The sequence below is a fragment of the Hippocampus guttulatus genome, chromosome 4 (genome assembly GCF_054856545.1).
Source record: "Hippocampus guttulatus isolate MCC_2025c chromosome 4, RoL_Hgut_1.0, whole genome shotgun sequence".
Lineage (NCBI taxonomy): Eukaryota > Metazoa > Chordata > Actinopteri > Syngnathiformes > Syngnathidae > Hippocampus > Hippocampus guttulatus.
The window spans coordinates 2627683-2646604 of NC_141264.1; the positions used below are offsets into that span (position 1 = coordinate 2627683).

Here is an 18922-nt window from a genome sequence, read left to right on the forward strand (position 1 = left end):
TCCATGCCACAATCATCTGATCATATATATACACAAAACGCCTGCCTGTAGCAAATAAAGTCTATTAGTTCTGAATGGGCTGCTGTTTGCTGACGCAATCAACAGACGGAGCCTGGTACACTATTTCCGCCACCGGGCGTGCGACTGGCTCCGGGTCAGGTCAGAAAGGCGTGGCACGACAGGGGTGCACGGCTCTGCTGTACATTCTAAAGCCACTGTTTACTTGAGCACTTGTCTTGTACAAACGCATGTTGGGCTGTCAGCAAGTTGTTTTAGAATCGGTTATCCTATGGATTGCCCCAAAACAGATGTTTGTCATTTTTAGGTTTAAAGCAACCACAAACCCGAGGCATCTTCATCATAATGGAGGCAAGGCAGTTTTATTTATATAGCACATTTCATACATAAGGCAACTTGAAGTGTTTCACACAAACAAAGACACAACACCAACGAACATTTACCAACACAACAGTTAATGACATTCACAACCATCCCCCCCATCCATCCATTTTCTGAACCGCTTTATCCTCACAAAGTTTGCGGGGCGTGCTGGAGCCTATCCCAGCCGTCTTCGGGCAGTAGGTGGGGTTCACCCTGAACTGGTTGGCAGCCAATCGCAGGGCACACACATGCACACGCACACACACAGACACACACATACACAAGTATACTGAATATACAGTATATTACTTGGTTGTATCCATAATACGTGAAATTGAGAAAATGATACCAAATGTCACTGTGTTTTATTTGCATCAAATTATAGTTTGTCAATATTTCATTCTGTAGCGGTCTCTCTCTCCCATCATTGAGTCTGTCAGCAGTGCAGCGGGTTATTCGGTGAGACATTTCCAATGCATACTTGTGATCACATAATATTTGTCTAACCAACTATTTTCTTTTAGAGCGTCTACATTCTCTGAGCAAATCACCCCAGCTCCAGCAAAATCATCAGCATAGCCATGACATTTTTTTCGCCTGAAACTATTGTAACAGATCTACTGTAAAAGGACAACGATGTGCAAAAGTAGGTATAAAATAAAATAGAAAACCAATACATACTTACTGGATTTATTTTAAAAATGGGGGAAAAAATACATTCAGGTTACTAATTTCACAAATGTAATCCTACTGTATACTGTAAAAACCACTTCTGACAGAGAACATGAACTAAAAAGGGCAAAAAACAATGAGCACGCAGTTAAAAGTTAAATGATAATCATTTTTATTCTTTGTTTTTTATGCACAACTCTCATTTATTGTGCAATAATCTCATTGTATCAAGTAATTATCCTCAAAATGAGGGTAGTTCGAGCGTGGGTTTTTTTCTCCCTCTCTCCCTCCCCTGTGGTTTCTTTCTGACCTTCGGGTTGAGTGAACGCTGGCGCGTTTTGGCTGCCGCTGCTCAACCCGTATTGTTTTGTGCTTTTTGTTATTGTAAAGTGTCCTTGGGTGTCTTGAAAGGCGCTTATAAATAAAATGTATTATTATTATTTGTGACATATTTTTGATGCATTTCTATACTTAAGAAAACATTTCTGTCTGTATATATATATATATATATATATATATATACACCGTAAATTCCGGGCTACAGACCGCACCTGATTAAGAGCCGCATGCTCAGATTTATGAAGAAAAATCAATTTTGTAATTATATGCGCCGCACCATATTATAAACCGCTGGCCAATGAGTAGGCGGGGGTTTGCTTCTGCGTCCCTGCCGCCTGCTCCAGGCGGCAAGGACGGGTGAGGCCGCGGACACGGTCCCACGCTGAACCCCCGAAGAAAAAGAAAACGCAACAATTTCTTACGGTTAAAATAATCTCTATATTTTTATGAGCATGATAAATGCATTTGCACAACGAAATTATGCTGAAACACATAATAAGAGGCCAGACAAAGAGAGATCTTGATGCGCATTTGCGTAATTACGAGGAGAAATACTGCAGCCCACTAGGCTTTAAATAGAATAATGCAAATCATATAAATGGGAAAAGATATATGAAATTATTTCTCTAGTCAGACGCTTAAAAATGATCGTCGGTGGCAGCTTTAGGCCCGATGCTGCGCAGCTCAAAACACAGGTAAAATGTGTTCTCTCGTGGCCGCTTGTTTTCAGTATGATGGAGGAGTCACCTTTTTTATTTACAGTCCGAGTGAGGGGCAAATCAAATCTGCATGGGTCTTTTTGGTTGTCTTTTTACACTGGCTCAGTTCTTCTTGTCGGAGCCTCCACCTTTGCACCATCGACTCGTCTATGCCAAGATTACGGGCAGCAGCTCGATTTCCTTCTTTAACTGCCAGAGTGATCGCTTTTAGTTTAAAAGCTGCATCATATGCTTCGTCTGGTATTCTCCATATTGATCAGGGTTAGAAGAAAGACTGAAATAAGGAAGTTGTGATTACCGGTAATCATAAATTTTAATTGGACCCCTGTGTACTACTCATTGATTTTATTGGTCGACTGTTGCCAGATAACACATTTTTCCCCGCTACGGCAAAAGAGCGGAAGTTGTGATTAGTCATACAATCTCATTGGACCTCAGTCTCATCCTCATTCATTTTATTGGTCCATGTTTTTCCCGCGATGGGAAAAAAAAAAGAATTAAAAAGCCGCTTCATATTACACGCCGCAGTGTTGAAAGTGTGGGAAAAAAGTAGCAGCTTGTAATCCGGAATTTACGGGATATATACAGTATACAGGTATATATACATATACACACATTGCCCATTCATAGCATCCAATGATGCAGAATAATGAATGTTATGCCAACAAAAAACACACCTCAATTTAGTCCTCAATAATTTTGTCAAGTACTTTCATTTGTATTAGCTCAGGCTTAGCTAATACAACATTTGTTTTGTTTTGTTTTTTTCAGTTTTACGACAATCTAAAGAAGGTAATGGTTGAGGCCATTGTTCGAATAAACCAACCCAAAACGGAATCGAAGTATGTTTACTTGGAATGTCGTTAACTCGCTGTCTGACGTCACATTGGGAAACGCTAGCTCGTTAGCACGGAAGCTAACCGCGGACGTTAGCACGGAATCTAACTGCGAACAGACGCAACGCAGCTGGAACCCACCACCAGAGACCAACCAGCCGGACGCCAGCGAGCGTGAGGGAGCCGGCAAACCCACTTGCCACGTTAGAAACACCCAGCAGCAAGCCCACTGGACACGTCACAAACTAGCATACAACCGGCTAGCAACGAGACCCGACAAAATGCCACCCAAACAGAAGCAAGACACAAAGCAGGATGAGGACTTCCTGACCCTCACTCAAGTAAACGAATTACTCCAGCAACAAAAAGAGCTTTTTACGGCGCTCTTGCAACAATAACAGGAACATTTCAAAGGATTTGTCAAGATGATAATACACTCAACAAACTCACGACTTGACACTTTTACCAGGGAAGTCCAAGAAATAAAAACCAGCATCAACTTTACCCAAAAAGAGGTAGACGACATTAAAAAAATCTAATCTGTCAAACTGGCCATTCCAAAGACATGCAAACAGAATTCTACAAAATACATGACGGCATGCTAGTATTAACAGACAAGATGGCTACTTGGAAGGACAGTCAAGAAGAAACAACTTGGTAATTGATGGAATTGAGGAAACACCGGGAGAAACGTGGACTGAAACAGAGGAAAAAGTTCAAAAAATCCTCAAGGAGAAGCTGCTGATACAGGGGCAAATTGAGGTGGAGAGAGCTCACCGCACAGGAAGACAAGAACCTGGAAGACCTCGACCGAGGCCAGTTGTGGTGAAATACAAGGACAGATCAAGGATCCTACAAAAAGCAAAATACTTAAAAGGCTCCAACATCTACATCAACGAAGACTTTACAGATGCCGTACGACAAAAAAGAAAAGAGCTCCTCCCAAAATTAAAAGCTGCACGTGACAGAGTGGAAACTGCCTACTTAAGACATGACAAACTTATCGTCCACCCCCGCACCAGCACTCCAACACAACAGGCTCGAGTTCAACACCATCAAGCAGCATACTGAGAATTGTTCACCACCCGACGACAAAAACTCTGACCCTACTGAAGCAGGAAATTCACATACCAAAAAACATGGACTTCAAACCCTTTGATGACCCTTCCAACCCTTTGATGACTTCCAACCCTACTGGCCCTGAGAACAACTTGGACCCGGACAATAACTTTTTCAAGACCGACCGACCGCGAGGGAGCCAGCGACGACCGACCGTGAGGGAGCCAGTGACGACCGCGAGGAAGCCAGCGACGACTGCAAGGAAGCCAGCGACCGCGAGGAAGCCGGGAGACAACCAGCCAGCGACCACCGCGAGGGAGCCAGCAACGACCGCAAGGGAGCCAGAGACGACCGAGAGGAAACCAGCGACGACTGCAGGGGAGCCAGCGACCGCGAGGGAGCCGGGAGACAGCGAGCCTGAGGGAGCCGGGAGGCAGCCAGCCAGCCAGCGTGAGGGAGTCGGCGACGACCGCAAGGGAGCCAGCGACCACGAGGGACCCAGGAGACGTCCAGCCAACAACCGCGAGGGAGTCAGTGACAACAGCGAGGGAGCCAGCGATGACGGCGAGAGAGCGAGCGACGACAGCGAGGGAACCAACGACGACCGCGAGGGAGCCAGCGACGACCGCGTGAGAGCGGGAAATTCACATCCCAAAAACATGGACTTCTTCCCTTTGAAGATATTGAGTATAAGCCATTCGATCCCGAGAACAATTTGGACCCAGACAATAACTTCTTCAAGAACAAACAATGGGTAACAAACTCTGACTATTACCTGGATGAACAATTCAACACTAATATAAAATTGGAAAATGCACTTTCAGTAATACACTTAAACAGTAGAAGTCTCTATGAAAACTTCACAAAAATCAAAGAATACCTGACTAATTCAATAAATTTACAGTAATTGCCATATCAGAAACTTGGCTTGACAAAGATAAAACAAGTGAAATGGAAATAGAAGGTTATGAAATGTTTGCAACTAATAGGGAAAACAAAAAAGAGGGCGGGTTGCAATATATGTAGACAAAGCACTTAAATGCAGTAAAATCGAGAGATTGACAAACACAATAGAAAACCTAATGGAATGTCTAACCATTGAAATACATAATAAAAAGGCATCAAATATCATCATAAGTTGCATCTATAGGACACCAGTATCATGTATTGACACACTCAATAAAAAACTAACAGATATGCTCAGCTACTACAACGATAATAAAAGCACGAATAATGTGTGGTGACTTTAACATTGACTTATTAAACCCAAATGGACGCAAAAAAACAACTGACTTCATAAATACTATGTACAGCAACAGCCTTTTCCCAGTAATCCTGAAACCTAGCAGAATAACAGTTGACACGGCCACATTAATAGATAACATAAATAAGATTGATCATAAAATGGAAAGTGGACTTCTCATTAATGACATAAGTGACCACCTACCTGTCTTTACAGTTTTTCATAATTATTTTGATAGAAAAGCTAAGTCAACAACTCACATAACAGAAATAAGACTAAGAACCCAACGCTCCATCGATGCTTTTAAGCAAGACCTAGAAAAACAAAACTGGACCGAGGTCTACTCAAACGAAGACCCAAATACAGCGTTTGAAGTATTTCAGTCTGCCATAATCTCCTTATATGATAAACATTTTCCATTAACTAAAGTCTCCAAAAAGTATAAAGACCCAAGTAAGCCATGGATAACGAAAGGCATAGAAAACGCATGTAAAAACAAAAACAATTTATATAAATTGTTTTTAAAATTGAGAACTGAAGAAGCAGAAAAAATATATAAGACCTATAAACTAGTAAATATTATAAGAACCAGTAAAATGGATCATTATCATGCACTATTAGAGCAGAATAAAAGTAACACACAAGAAATATGGAAAATACTTAACCAAGTAATCAGAAATAGTCCTAAAAAAATGGATTATCTAGAGTATTTTATCAAAGGAAAAAATACTATTTTGGAAAAAAATACAGAAAGAGCAACTGAATTTAATGAGTATTTTGTCAACATCGGCAGTAACCTAGCAAAACAAACTTGTTTGAAATAGATAGATACGTAGAAAAGAACTCCTCCACGATGTTCCTTACTGCTGTAAAACAAGAAGAAGTATCAAATATTGATAAAACCTTTAAAAATAAAATGTCAACTGATTGCTTTAATATTGATATGGCAATAATAAAGCAGATGATAGAATATGGAGTGCGACCTTTCACGCACATATGCAACCTGTCATTCAAAGCTGGTATCTTTCCATCAAAAATGAAAATTGCTAAAGTTATTCCAATTTATAAAAGTGGAGAAAGACATCCGTTTACAAATTATAGACAAATATCACTACTACCACAATTTTCAAAAATATTAGAAAAACTATTTTCTCGCAGACTTGATAGCTTTATACAAAAACATGCGCTGTTAAGTGAGAATCAATATGGTTTCAGGGAAAAACGGACCACCTCAATGGCAGTTACGGAGTTTGTGGAAGCAATAGCCACGAATATAGACAACAAAGAATTTACTGTTGGGGTTTTCCTAGATCTAAAAAAAGCTTTTGACACAATAGATCACAGTATATTATTGAAAAAACTAGAAAGATATGGCATTAGAGGTGTAGCTTATAAATGGATAAAAAGTTATTTAGAAAACAGATATCAGTACGTGCAGCTCAACAATAAAAAAACAAATCAACTGAAAACCACTGGAGTTCCTCAGGGGTCAGTGCTTGGTCCAAAACTATTCATCTTATATATAAATGATATCTGCATGGTCTCAAAACAATTTAAATGTGTCCTATTTGCTGATGATACAACTTTCTACTGTTCTGGAATAAATCTGAAACAGCTCCTGACAACCGTAGAAAACGAATTAAACAAATTTAAAAAAATGGTTCAACAAAAATAATTTGTCACTTAACCTGAAATAATCGAAGTTAATTGTTTTTGGCACAAGACCAATCAAACACCAAGCTAAAATTATGGTAAACTCAATTGAGATAGAAAGAGCGTATGAAACCAAGTTTCTCGGATTAGTAATAGACTCAAAACTATGTTGGATGCCACATATCGATAACGTAAAAAGAAAAATAGCCAAAACCGTAGGGATCCTCTTCAAAACCAAGGAAGTGCTAAATAAGAGATCTTTGTATACATTATACACTTCATTATTATTCCCATATATGACCTACTGTGTGGAAATATGGGGAAATGCCTGCAAAACAAACACACTCCCTATTCTAAAACTACAAAAAAAAGCAATTCGAATTATTAATAGATCAAAATATATGGAACCCACAAATCCACTATTTATCAAATTAAATACGATGAAATTTTATGACCTGGTTGACTTTAAAATTGCCCAATTAATGTACAAAGCACACAATAACCTGCTCTGCCAAAACATGCAGAAGTTTTTCGAAATTCGAGAAAGCAGCTATGATCAAGAGGTACCAACTTATTCAAACAACTCAAAACAAGAACAAACATCAAGCAAAGAAGTGTATCTATCAAAGGTGTTAATCTGTGGAATAATTTCGAAACAGACCTGAAAATGAGTAAATTGCTTGCCGAGTTGAAAAACTAATTCAAAAAAATAGTACAAACAACCTACATCAATCAGAGTTAAAATGATAAATTCTAAACATTAAATATAATGATAAAGATAAGATAATATAAGATAAGAATCAGAAATAAATTGATAAATAGAGAAAGGTATTGAAATATCCATTATGAATACAAGAGAAAATTGACACAAGAGTGCCAGGGTGTGGATGTATATAATCCCAATACAAACCAAAAGTTGTAAAAAATGTCACGGTTAAGGGTAAAGTATGAGCCTTAATGGAGACTTCTTTCTTCTTACTTTTTTTCTTTTCTGATTGATATAAAAATGATTTATTAGATATAAACACATAACGGGGTAGGACTAGATACGTTTTTTTACTTCTTCCTACTCCCTTGAACATAATAACTGTGTTGAATGAAGACTGATTTCTTTCTTTTTACTATTTTATCTACCTTATTTTCTGTCAAATTTTTACTGTATATGTTTTATGTTCAATAAACAAACCAAAACCAAACATTGCCCCATCACCTCAAATCTCACATACTTCTGTTTAGGACAATACAGTTTGCTACAATGCATAGAACAGTTGGGAACTGTTAATTATCTAAAAAAGAACACAAACCTAAAAGAAAATGTGTCAAACCACAAGTCACAACATGGCTCACTGCACTGCCCCAAAGTCATCCTGATTCAACATTCCTGACTTTTCATGACTTTGAAGAAACAGGGCTCAAGACTGCACCTGAAATGTTTGCCGATGTGTAATTTTTTTCAACATGTGCGAGTAAGAATTTTATCTAGTTCGATTTTTGTGTGAGTGCTTACTTTATGTTTTAATGTTGCTTCCAACACACGTACTGCTTCCCAATAAAATGAAATGAGCGAGTGATCCTGACCAAAAAAAAGTAATTTCCCGCAAAAGGTGAAGCTCCACTTACATGACCTTATATCAATCTTTATTTATGTACAATGATAAAAAACACCCAAGTTCTTTGGGCATGTACCTGATTCATATGACAGTAGATATGCAGACAATCTGATTAATTGCTACATTCATCATTTGGGTAAAACAGTTTCGCTCATTTCTTTTTCAGTCAATAAAGTCAGTAAATTTAGCAACAGATTGGCACATTTAGAGTTGTCGGTCCAAGTCACTTCACACTGCCATCTCACTTGTCTTGCTCACAAAACACTAAAAACACATTCGTTGCGCATTAAGGACGTCTTTTAAATTAACATTGCACAATAAACGTAGCTATACCTGTTATTTGAATTGTGTTATCCTAATGTGTTTTTTCTACATGTGGAAAAATTCTTGCCTGGGCCACGTTGTGATGCGAGCTGAGTGCTACCTGGCTATCTCCTGGTGATAGTCGAACTCTTCGGTCTCCTCCACGCAGTCAAAACCTCCAATGGACGATTTGGCTCGTCCACAGAATGCCTTCATTTTTGCCACTATTACTTTGACAATTGGCGACTTTGTTTGAAAAGCAAAACTCAAGTCACAATTTTCCTCTCAAGTCAAAGTCCACAAAATACAGCATTACCACCACGGGAGCTGCCATTGTTATCATCGTCATCGTGAGCATCATCACACAATCGCCTGAAAATAAGTAACACGCCCCTTTTGACACGCGTGCCTACGACTACAACAAGCTTGTAGGGGCAAAGGCGTCGGCGCATTCGTAGCATGAGAACGGCAAGGAATCCGAAAGAACACGCTTTCTAGTTCAGTGTACTGCAAACAGTTGAGCACAGTGCCGTACAATTACAGTATGACAAGGAAACCGAGAATAACCTCCGAATGTTTAGATGTCACCAATGAATGATTTTTCTGTCACTATAGCAAATGCTTCAGCATTCACAAATAACTAAACCTAATAAAAATCAGAGAAATTGGCAAGTTACAATGTATTGTCAATGCCCACGTTTTACTGAATTTAACTGGCAACTTCGCCCCTGCCAACATGGACGCTATCTAGGCATGTCGATGAGCAGAGCTACAGCAAAGACTAAAAATACGGCTACTTTCGAAGAATGTGGCAAGTCGGACTTCTCCGACCTCAAAAGTGCACTTGGACCCTGACTTCAGTCTGACGTCACTCGACAATGGAGATCCCCGTGGAGTCACAACCCGTGAATGGCAAAACATATTTTACATGATTAAAAACATACTGTATATTTCAATTTATTTATTATTACAATAATTGTATTATTTTACATTGCTTCACGTTACACAATGTGTTTTGAACTAAGTGTGTCGTTCATTCACCAGATATTTGGTGAATGAATGAAATGCTTTGAAGAGCAGATATTGCTTTATTTATAAAAATGAAGGACGTTAAGACGAAGGTTTGCCAGAGGTCTAATATGTTGGGATGAAACACCGCAAATTTTCAACGTAATTCGAGATGAAGAAATCGCTAATTATCTTAAACGGGCTGCGCCTCGCCTACAAAAACTGCCAGTTTGGTCGGCAACTTTCTGCTACGGAAAACCTTAGGAGTCAAACTTAATAAAACGTAAGTCCTCACATGATGACTAAAGGATTATGAAAAATTCCCATGCACATATTGTAAGGGGGTGGCCCGGTAGTCGAGTGGTTGGCACGTTGGCTTCACAGTGCAGGGGTACCGGGTAAATTCCAGCTCCGGTTTCCTCCCACATTCCAAAAACATGCATGGCAGGCTGATTGAACACTCTAAATTGTCCCTAGGTGTGAGTGTGGGTGTGAATGGTTGTTTTGTCTCTGTGTGCCCTGCGATTGGCTGGCAACCTATTCAGGGTGTCCCCCGCCTACTGCCCGAAGACAGCTGGGATGGGCTCCAGCACCCCCCCCCGTGACCCTAGTTAGGATAAAGCAGTTCGGAAAATGAATGAATATTGTCAGGGAGCAGTTGTCTGCTCCAACATAACGGTGGTTTGCCTGTTATTTCAGTTCTGTGTGGTTAGAGTTTTCAAATGGGCAGCAGGAGGTTACCAGCTGCAGTGTGGGCGCTGTGCCTAATCATCATCATCATCATCATCATCATTATCATACTCATAATAATCAAAATAATAATAATAACATGAAGTGACTCACATCTAGGAAAGGACGACTACGGATGACTTAGATAAGGCACAATTGAATCACAATAAAGTGGTTCTCCTTGACTAGTCTTTGAGGCAACCCTGCAACAGTTTTACAGTTTTATTAGCCAGGTTGAATAATTACTACTGATATAGATGATAATAACAAACACTAACCTAAATACTGGAGTCAAGGAAGGAGTGAAGTTATCAGTCTGATTGGTCAAACTCCCTTTTTCTCCCACAGTTTTTTTTTATCTACCTCTTTATCTATTCCAAGTACCATCTGGCTGTTTTGATATTACGCAGCTGGTCTTCACAATTTGTTATATGAAAATTACTTGTTTATGGTTCCAGTGGCATATATACAATTCGAAAAAGGAGATTACAATCCCCATCGCCTTGCGCAATGAACCTTCAGTGGTCAGTCACACTGATATCGCCCTGCAAACCTTTTGTGGGACAGAGGTGTGACCTGGAAACGACTTTTTGAGTCACAAGCACACTACTGTCATCCATTATCTGAGCCGCCCAACCGCATGAGGATCGCAGGGGTGCTGGAGCCGATCCCAGCTATCTTCGGGCAGTAGATCGTGCTACAGCCCACCGTAAAATATCTCCCAATAAGACTTGACAGGGCCGGAAGAGGGGGCCTGGCACCCTCGAATAAATGCCGTCCCGTCCCCCTCCCCCAAAACCAAATCCCTCAAAATATTTGTTACTGTCTTAATGTCTTGCTTGCCCCCTCAAATATAAAATATATCACGTTGTTTCTCGTGTCATGTTTCTCCACTCTGCTCCATCTCCCCTTTTCACTCTCCTCAGAGTATCGGCCTGCTGCCGACTCGCTGTGAGGGATAGCTGTCAGTAGCGAGCGGAGATCCAACTTCCAATCACCCTTCAGTATACGATTGAGCCCGTGTCAGGTTTCTTAGCAGTTTGCAGCAGGAAACTGCAAATGTGAAGCAAATGAGATTTGTTAAACTCATTCATAGTGTTTTGTGTCGTGACATACTTAATTGCTAATAACATAATAAAAACAAGAGTTAATATTCTTCTTGAATATCTTTATTTGTTCAGTCAACAACAACAATCAAAACCATAAAACCAAATTCTTCTTATCGCTCAGCTCGAGCCTAAAACAAAAAACAAATTCTTCTAGTAGCTAAGCTGTAGCGTATTCTCCTTGACTACATATTCTAACAAGTTCAACGTTTGATGATGAATTTCTGTACTAGATAGACATTGGCTTGAAACTGAGGTGCCATGAAAAAGGACCGTACGTCAGAAACACTTACTGTAGCTTTTTGATCGTATCAAAAAAATATATACATACATATATATAACTCATGACTGCAAAGTCAATCATCATGCACATTTGGCAGTTGGCAGGCAGAAGGCCATTGTTGAAGGTGGCACCTGGATATCTGTGAAGATCGGGCGGTATCCAGGTGGCAGAGGGGCGGTACTGTGTTGCAGAAGCTCCAGCGCCGATACTCTTATGTCCCTGGAGATGTCACCACGGATGTCCAGCAACACAGACACATGTTCTTCACTGGACAGTCAAACGAGACATCATTCATGTAGTTTTTCTTAGTATTCACATTCATTTCTGGGGTAATTTGTTTTTGGTCTTTAACCGTGGTTGATAAAAGCAGATTTTGCTGACCTGATGTCGGGATATTTTGTTGCAAGGCCAGACACCTCAAGAGGGAGCATGCTGGGGTCTTTGAGTTTGATGAAGTCAGCCAAGACTGGAAGTAGGTTTAATGGTTTCACTTCAGATAATAACCCATCACCTTCCTTTAAAGATATGGGATCAAAGTCAGTCTTACAACTAAGTCCTGACGTTAGGCAACAGGAGCAACACTAACATTCACACTCACAAACACAAATACTGGGAGACAGGAATTGTTTTGACTCCCGACCAGAACAACATTTAGGTTTACTGTATTTCCTTGAATTGGCCTCCACTGTCTGGTTCAATTGCTCCAATTAATCATGGGTTGCATCACAATCTGCATAAATGCCATACATCAAATGTCTACTCTTTCCCCAGGAACTCAAATACAATGATCACTCACCACTTTGCACTTCAGGTTTTGCAGCTTCAGTGTCTCAAGTTTTTTCAAAAACTAATTAATAAAAGATCATTTCAAAAATACAACGATATCAGCAGCCATATTGCGGAGACACGTTGTTTCATGTTGAAGTGCAAGAGAGGTTTCCCTGCATGCCAAACAAAGAGTTGATGTGACTCGGAGGCTTTCTGCATGCCTGTACCGTACCGTACATACCACAAGCACTCATACAAGGTGCATGATTGGTTCCCGCCACGACATCGACCAATGAGAGCACGAGTTATTTAATCATCGATGATCCATCATATCATCCAAAACACTCTGAGAATCTGGAGAAATCTCTTCACGTAAGCAGCAAGCCTGAAAACCAACAATGAATATCCGTGACCCTCGAACCCTCCGATGGCACAACATTTATAAAAACTGTCATCAGTGTGTAAAGGATATAGCCACATAGGCTCAGCCACACTGCAGAAACTGTTGACAGTAAACACAGTATGTTGCTACAGTGACCATTGTAAGATAAAACTCTATCATGCGAAATGAAAGTCGTATATCAACAACAGTGAGAAACGTCGCTGGCTTATCTGGGCCTGAGCTCATCTGAGATGGACTGATGCAAAGTAGAAAAGTTTGCTTCTCAGTGCAAAACTCAAAAGCCAGTATCGGTGATGGTATGGGTGTGTGTGCATTCATGCCCATGGTAAGGTAACTTGCACATCTGTCAAGGCACCATTCATGCTGAAAGGTACATGCAAGTTTTGAAGCCAATATCCTGCCATACAAGCAATGTGGTTTTCAGCGATGTCCCTGTTGTATAAATATACTGTATGTATAAGTATATGTTGTATATGTATAAGTGTATGCAGGAAAGTGGTTAAGATTGCACGATTGTCTGTGTCTAATGTGTTGTCTTGTATTATTTTGTCATTTTATGTTAACTTTTCTTTTGATGGCGGCGCGGGCACCCGCAGCGGCTCCTCTTGTTGTATGTTGTGAGAGGGAAGAAATTTCATCTGTGCTGTATGTTGCACATACAGCACATTTGACAATAAAGTTGTACTTGATACTGTTAACTTCAGCAAGATAATGCAAAGCCACATTTTGTATGTGTTATTACAGTGTGGCATATTAAATGAGTGTGATTACGAGACTGGCCAGCTAGCCTCTCTTTGTGAATGTGTAGTGCGGTATAGATAGGCAAAATATGACAATGGACACCCTAGACTGTTGATCAACTGAAGTTGTACACTGTGCAAGAATGGGAAGGAATTCCTCCTACAAAACTTCAGCAGTGGGTGTCCTCTGTTCCCAGTGTTGTTAAGTGTTGTTAGAAGGAAAGGTGGAGAAGTAAACATACCACTGTACCAGCTTTTATGGAACATGTTGCAAATGAGTGATTATCACCACAAAATATAATTCCATCCATCCATTTTCTGAACCACTTTATCCTCACAAGGTTCGCGGGTCATGCTGGAGCCTATCGCAGATGTCTTCGGGCAATAGGCGGGGGATACCCTGAACCGGTTGCCAGCCAATCACAGGGCACACAGAGACGAACAACCATCCGCTCTCACACTCACACCTAGGGACAATTTTAGAATGTTCAATCAGCCTGGCATGTATATTTTTGGAATGTGGGAGGAAACCGGAGTAGCCGCAGGCCCGGGGAGAACATGCAAACTCCACACAGGAAGGCTGGAGCCGGGATCGAACTCACAACCTCTGCATTGTGAGGTTGACGCGCTAATCATTGGAACACTGGGCCGCCCACATTGATAATTTTGAACCTTCAATATATTGTTTTTTTATAGTGTACTGTATTCAATTTTGTACTGGTTGAAAAGGCTTTGCAAAGCATTGTGTTGTATTTTAATTTTTTTAACACATCTAACTCTGACTGAAATTGTTTTTTTAGAAACAATTTGCTGGCTGTGCACCAAGTTCAACTACTTATGTCACTTTGTCAATAAGGAAAAACGTGAAAATTGCTGCATCATTCATAACAGTAAAATGATGATTTAACTGACCAAACCATGGAAAATTTCTCCAAATTGTTGGTCATCCTTGATCATCTGCTGAGTGAATTTCCTCCTTTCCTCAGCACTGCGACATATCAGCCTCTTCTGCATCAGTGCTTTGACATACTCCACCACCATCAACCACTGGGCCTCCTCCTGCAGCCGCTGTACATACACAGAGCAAGATCATTAACTCGATGCAATATACATTCATTACGGATGCAATCAATGAATGGGGCACACGCTTAAGAGTCATCTTTCTCTTAATCCGCAAATTTGGTGGACAGGTTCAGAAAAACAGAATTATGTATTCATGTTTGGGATAACCATGTTGTCATAAGTTTGCAGGTTGCAAAATACATACATACATACATTTTCCAAACCGCTTTTATCCTCACTAGGGTCGCGGGGCGTGCTGGAGCCTATCCCAGCCGTCTACGGGCAGTAGGCGGGGGACACATTGGACCGGTTGCCAGCCAATTGCAGGGCACACAGAAACGAACAACCATTCACACTCACACCCACACCTAGGGACAATTTGGAGTGTTCAATCAGCCTGCCATGCATGTTTTTGGAATGTGGGAGGAAACCGGAGGACCCAGAGAAAACCCACGCAAGCACGGGGAGAACATGCAAACTCCACACAGGGAGGCCGGAGCTGGAATCGAACCCAGTACCTCTGCACTGTGAAGTCTACGTGCTAACCACTCGACTACCGGGCCGCCAGGTTGCAAAATACTTTTTTAAAATTTTAGACAAGATAGTTTTTACACATTTTTGGTAAATCATGCAATGACTGTGTGAATATGAAATAGACAACATTGGAAAGGACAACTCAGAAACCCCTTTTGATGATGGCAATAAATGGACTATGTGTTGTTTTTTTTCCCCATGTAAATACTTGTTTCCTACTTTTTCTACTTTCATCCCTCAAAACTTTGCTGCTGTAAATTGCAAATTTCTCCATTGTGATACAATCAAGGTTTTCTTATCTTATCTTATCTTATGTTGTCCCTCACTTAGGGTCAGTGGGGCCCCCCTCTGGAGCCAGGCCTGGAGGTGGGGGGTTGATGGTGAAGTAACATGAGTCACCTTTTCAATGCCTCATTACCTGTGGGAAGGGGCCAAGAGAGTCTGGTCTGTAAAAAGCTGACTCTGACTGGTTACAGAAGCTGGCTCTAGGGATGTGGAATGTCAGCTCTCTTGCAAGGAAAGAGCCTAAGCTGGTGTTCATGGCCCCGAAGTTTTAACCACATCGTTTTGGCCTCCCTCTACACACAGCTCCAGCTCTTAACGTGACAAGCCAAATGAGGTGGTTTGCACATTTATTTAAGACGCCTAATTGAGGCCTCACTGATATTGTGGGGCTAGTGAAACTATGGCTTGCTTATTGTCTTGGCTGGCCTGGAGATGTCTCGGGATTCCCGCGGTAAAGCTGCACGAAGTGGATGAGGAGAGGGAATTTTGGGCTTTTCTGCTTCGGTTTCTGCCCATGTAACCTGACACTATGTAAGAGTTAGAAAATAGATAGAAGGAAAAAAAAAACATTTCCTGGCATTTCAAAGTTGATTCCCAAATTGCGCTTCCACATTGAAAATGTCATTTATTATTGCCTCACTACTATAACCAATTCATATCAAATAATATATACATTCTGTTTGAAATTATTATGCATTGTGTATTTTGGTTTATACAGTTCCCTAAACAGTCTGAGCTTTACACTGAATAAATTTATCCATCCGTCCATTTTCTGATCCACTTGCCCTCACAAGGATCGTGGGGCGTGCTGGAGCCTATCCCAGCTGTCTTTGGGCAGTAGGCAGGCGACGCCCTCCTGAACCACCTGCCAGCCAGCCACAGGGCACACATAGACGAACAACCATTAGCGCTCACACTCAAACCTCGGGACAATTTTGAGTGTTCAATCAGCCTGTCATGCATGTTTTTGGAATGTGGGAGGAAACTGGAGTACCCGGAGAAAAGCCACGCAGGCACGGGGAGAACATGCAAACTCCACACAGGAAGGCCGTAGCTGGAATCGAATACCTCTGCAGTTGACCACCGGGCCGCCCAATAAAATGTAGTATTTTAACAATTAAATTAGGTTCGGTAGAGTAAGATGAATTTTTAAAAAAAATTAAGACTAGTAATGATGATAACAGCAATAATTTTTTCTGTGTTCAAATTCATGCTTTTCTAACTTGACAAAGCTTTTATACGTCTGTGAAATAACCCTAACCCCCAGCCAAGATAGCCAAGTGTGGTGCCAGTAGAGCAATTGCTGCTCAGACCTGTCGGCAGGGCGGTTGAACATGGCTGTACAGGTCCAGATGATACTGCAGGATGTGGCAGAGTTTAGGAGTGGGCTCTCCCTGGACTAGCCAGGGCCGTGTCAGTAGGCCAGTGAGGAATGGCTTTAGGTTCAACAGCAGCTGATCCATTACTATGCGACAAGCCCTCCGTACTACTCGATCCAGACCTGCCAGTGGGTTGGGAGGAGCCCGTAGGAACAGTCCTATTTTGCCAGATGACTGTTGCTGCTGAAGGCTCTCTGTAGACTTTCTGTGTCAAATATTAAAGAGAGAAAACAATTATCGAATGACACATTTTCCATAAGCCAGCGGTGAAACTACAGAGTAACTACTAAAGTAACACAACTAGAGTAGTGACAATGTTTAGAATTCCCAGAATTTTATATCTGTCATCTATTGAGTAACATTAAAAGGGGGAGGGCATTTTTTCATACAACAACAAACCAAGATAAATCATTTCAAAACTTTATGCACGATTAAATGTGATTCAGTCCTTGGATTTCACTCAAACCCCAACACAAAACTCAGTGTCTTTGAAGAACTATCCGAGATTTCACTGACGAGATGAAGAACTTTATCAATATTGGAATCAAACTGACGCCACATCTTCCACCCGATTTCCCACGCCTTAATCCTGTCCTTCGTACGGCCCCATCAATCCCAAATTGATGGGGCGCAAGATCTGCAACACCGGAAGCTGTTTGCGATCAGAAGTCTGCAATTGCAGCTTGTGATGAAAGCTGTTTCGATATATCTTTTTTAAAATTATTCTCATTCAAAATTTGTTTCATCGGCAATTCACCGATGGCACTGGCAAAGAATGGGAATCTGGAGCGCCAGGAGACAAATTTTAAAATGGTCATGTCCACACGATAGTTTCTGCACTTAAGGCGCTGCAAAAGTGTGTCCCATGCCTCAGCATCAGGTCTCTACTAAAGCAGACAGTGAATTTTTTTTCACAAACTCAAACTCCTGTAGCTATTTGTTTTTTTGGTTTTGTTCATGTTAGGAGTTATTGTGGCTGTTGCTCATTATCGCATGCATGTGTGCATATGCATGCATGTTCATGGGGGCATGCGCATGTGTGTGTGTTTGTGTGTGTGTCAGTGTGTGTGTGTGCGTGTGTGTGTGTGTGTGTAAATGCACACATTGGTTGCTTGAAAAGTATAGATCTTCGGTCAAAAAACGTTGGGCAACCCTTTTCTAGTTGAACAGGTTACACATAGTTCACATCGATGGTGGAAAAAAGTTTTGAAATGATTTACTGTATATCGGTTTCATTTTTCTATTTAACAAAAATCGCACAGCAGGCCTGACAGAAAAATGACCATCCTGAATGCAAGAGTTAATTTTACTATGTCATCCAGAATATAAAATGACACCCTCCATCCATTCATATCTTTCATTAATCTCCCTTTCACCAATACTGGAAGTAGCTTGTCACAGTTGGGAAAAAACAATTAAAGACGGCACATTTTTGCTTTCACTCTTGTTCGCAGTTTGATTGAAAGAGGTTTGTGTTCAACTCCATGATGGATCATTGGTATTGTATTTCTAAACAAGGCAAATGAAGAAGTTTAAGCATGACTTCAAAGTTCAAATTCCCCCTCCCCCCCAAAAAAATTGAGACTTAACATGAGCATGCTGAGGTGTTCTTACTTGAGAATGATACAGTTGCTAATGGAGGCGAGGAGATAGTGGAGGTAGAACTTGCTTTTGCTGTTCAATGGATCGCTGCGACGCTCTTTCCAAAAATCCATCAGAGCTTCTCGAAATCTATGAATTCATTATTTAAATTAATAGGACATATAGTCAATCCTAAATATTGAAACAATGGGGTGACAATTTTTCTATT

At 40.8% G+C, this 18922-nt stretch overlaps 2 protein-coding genes across 9 annotated transcripts in view; both read right to left on the reverse strand.

The window, feature by feature from the left end:
• Positions 1–9168, reverse strand: part of prmt7 (protein arginine methyltransferase 7) — a 35478-nt gene extending 26310 nt beyond the window's left edge. The window contains exon 1 of one of the 3 annotated variants that reach the window (XM_086109757.1): positions 8937–9167. In XM_086109757.1, coding sequence (XP_085965883.1) covers positions 8937–9031 — 95 coding nt within the window. In that variant the 5' untranslated portion in view covers positions 9032–9167. Of the gene's footprint in view, positions 1–8903 lie in introns of all 3 variants that reach the window. The other 2 variants (XM_086109758.1, XM_086109762.1) reach the window with 2 other exon arrangements.
• Positions 9169–11703: 2535 nt separating this feature from the next.
• Positions 11704–18922, reverse strand: part of exoc3l1 (exocyst complex component 3-like 1) — a 30969-nt gene continuing 23750 nt past the window's right edge. For 5 of the 6 annotated variants that reach the window (XM_086109113.1, XM_086109114.1, XM_086109112.1 and 2 more), the window contains 5 exons: positions 18727–18843; positions 17047–17317; positions 14765–14920; positions 12323–12456; positions 11704–12208 (listed from right to left, as the gene is read on the reverse strand). In XM_086109113.1, the coding sequence (XP_085965239.1) occupies positions 12022–12208; positions 12323–12456; positions 14765–14920; positions 17047–17317; positions 18727–18843 (865 nt within the window). In that variant the 3' untranslated portion in view covers positions 11704–12021. The other variant, XM_086109116.1, reaches the window with a different exon arrangement.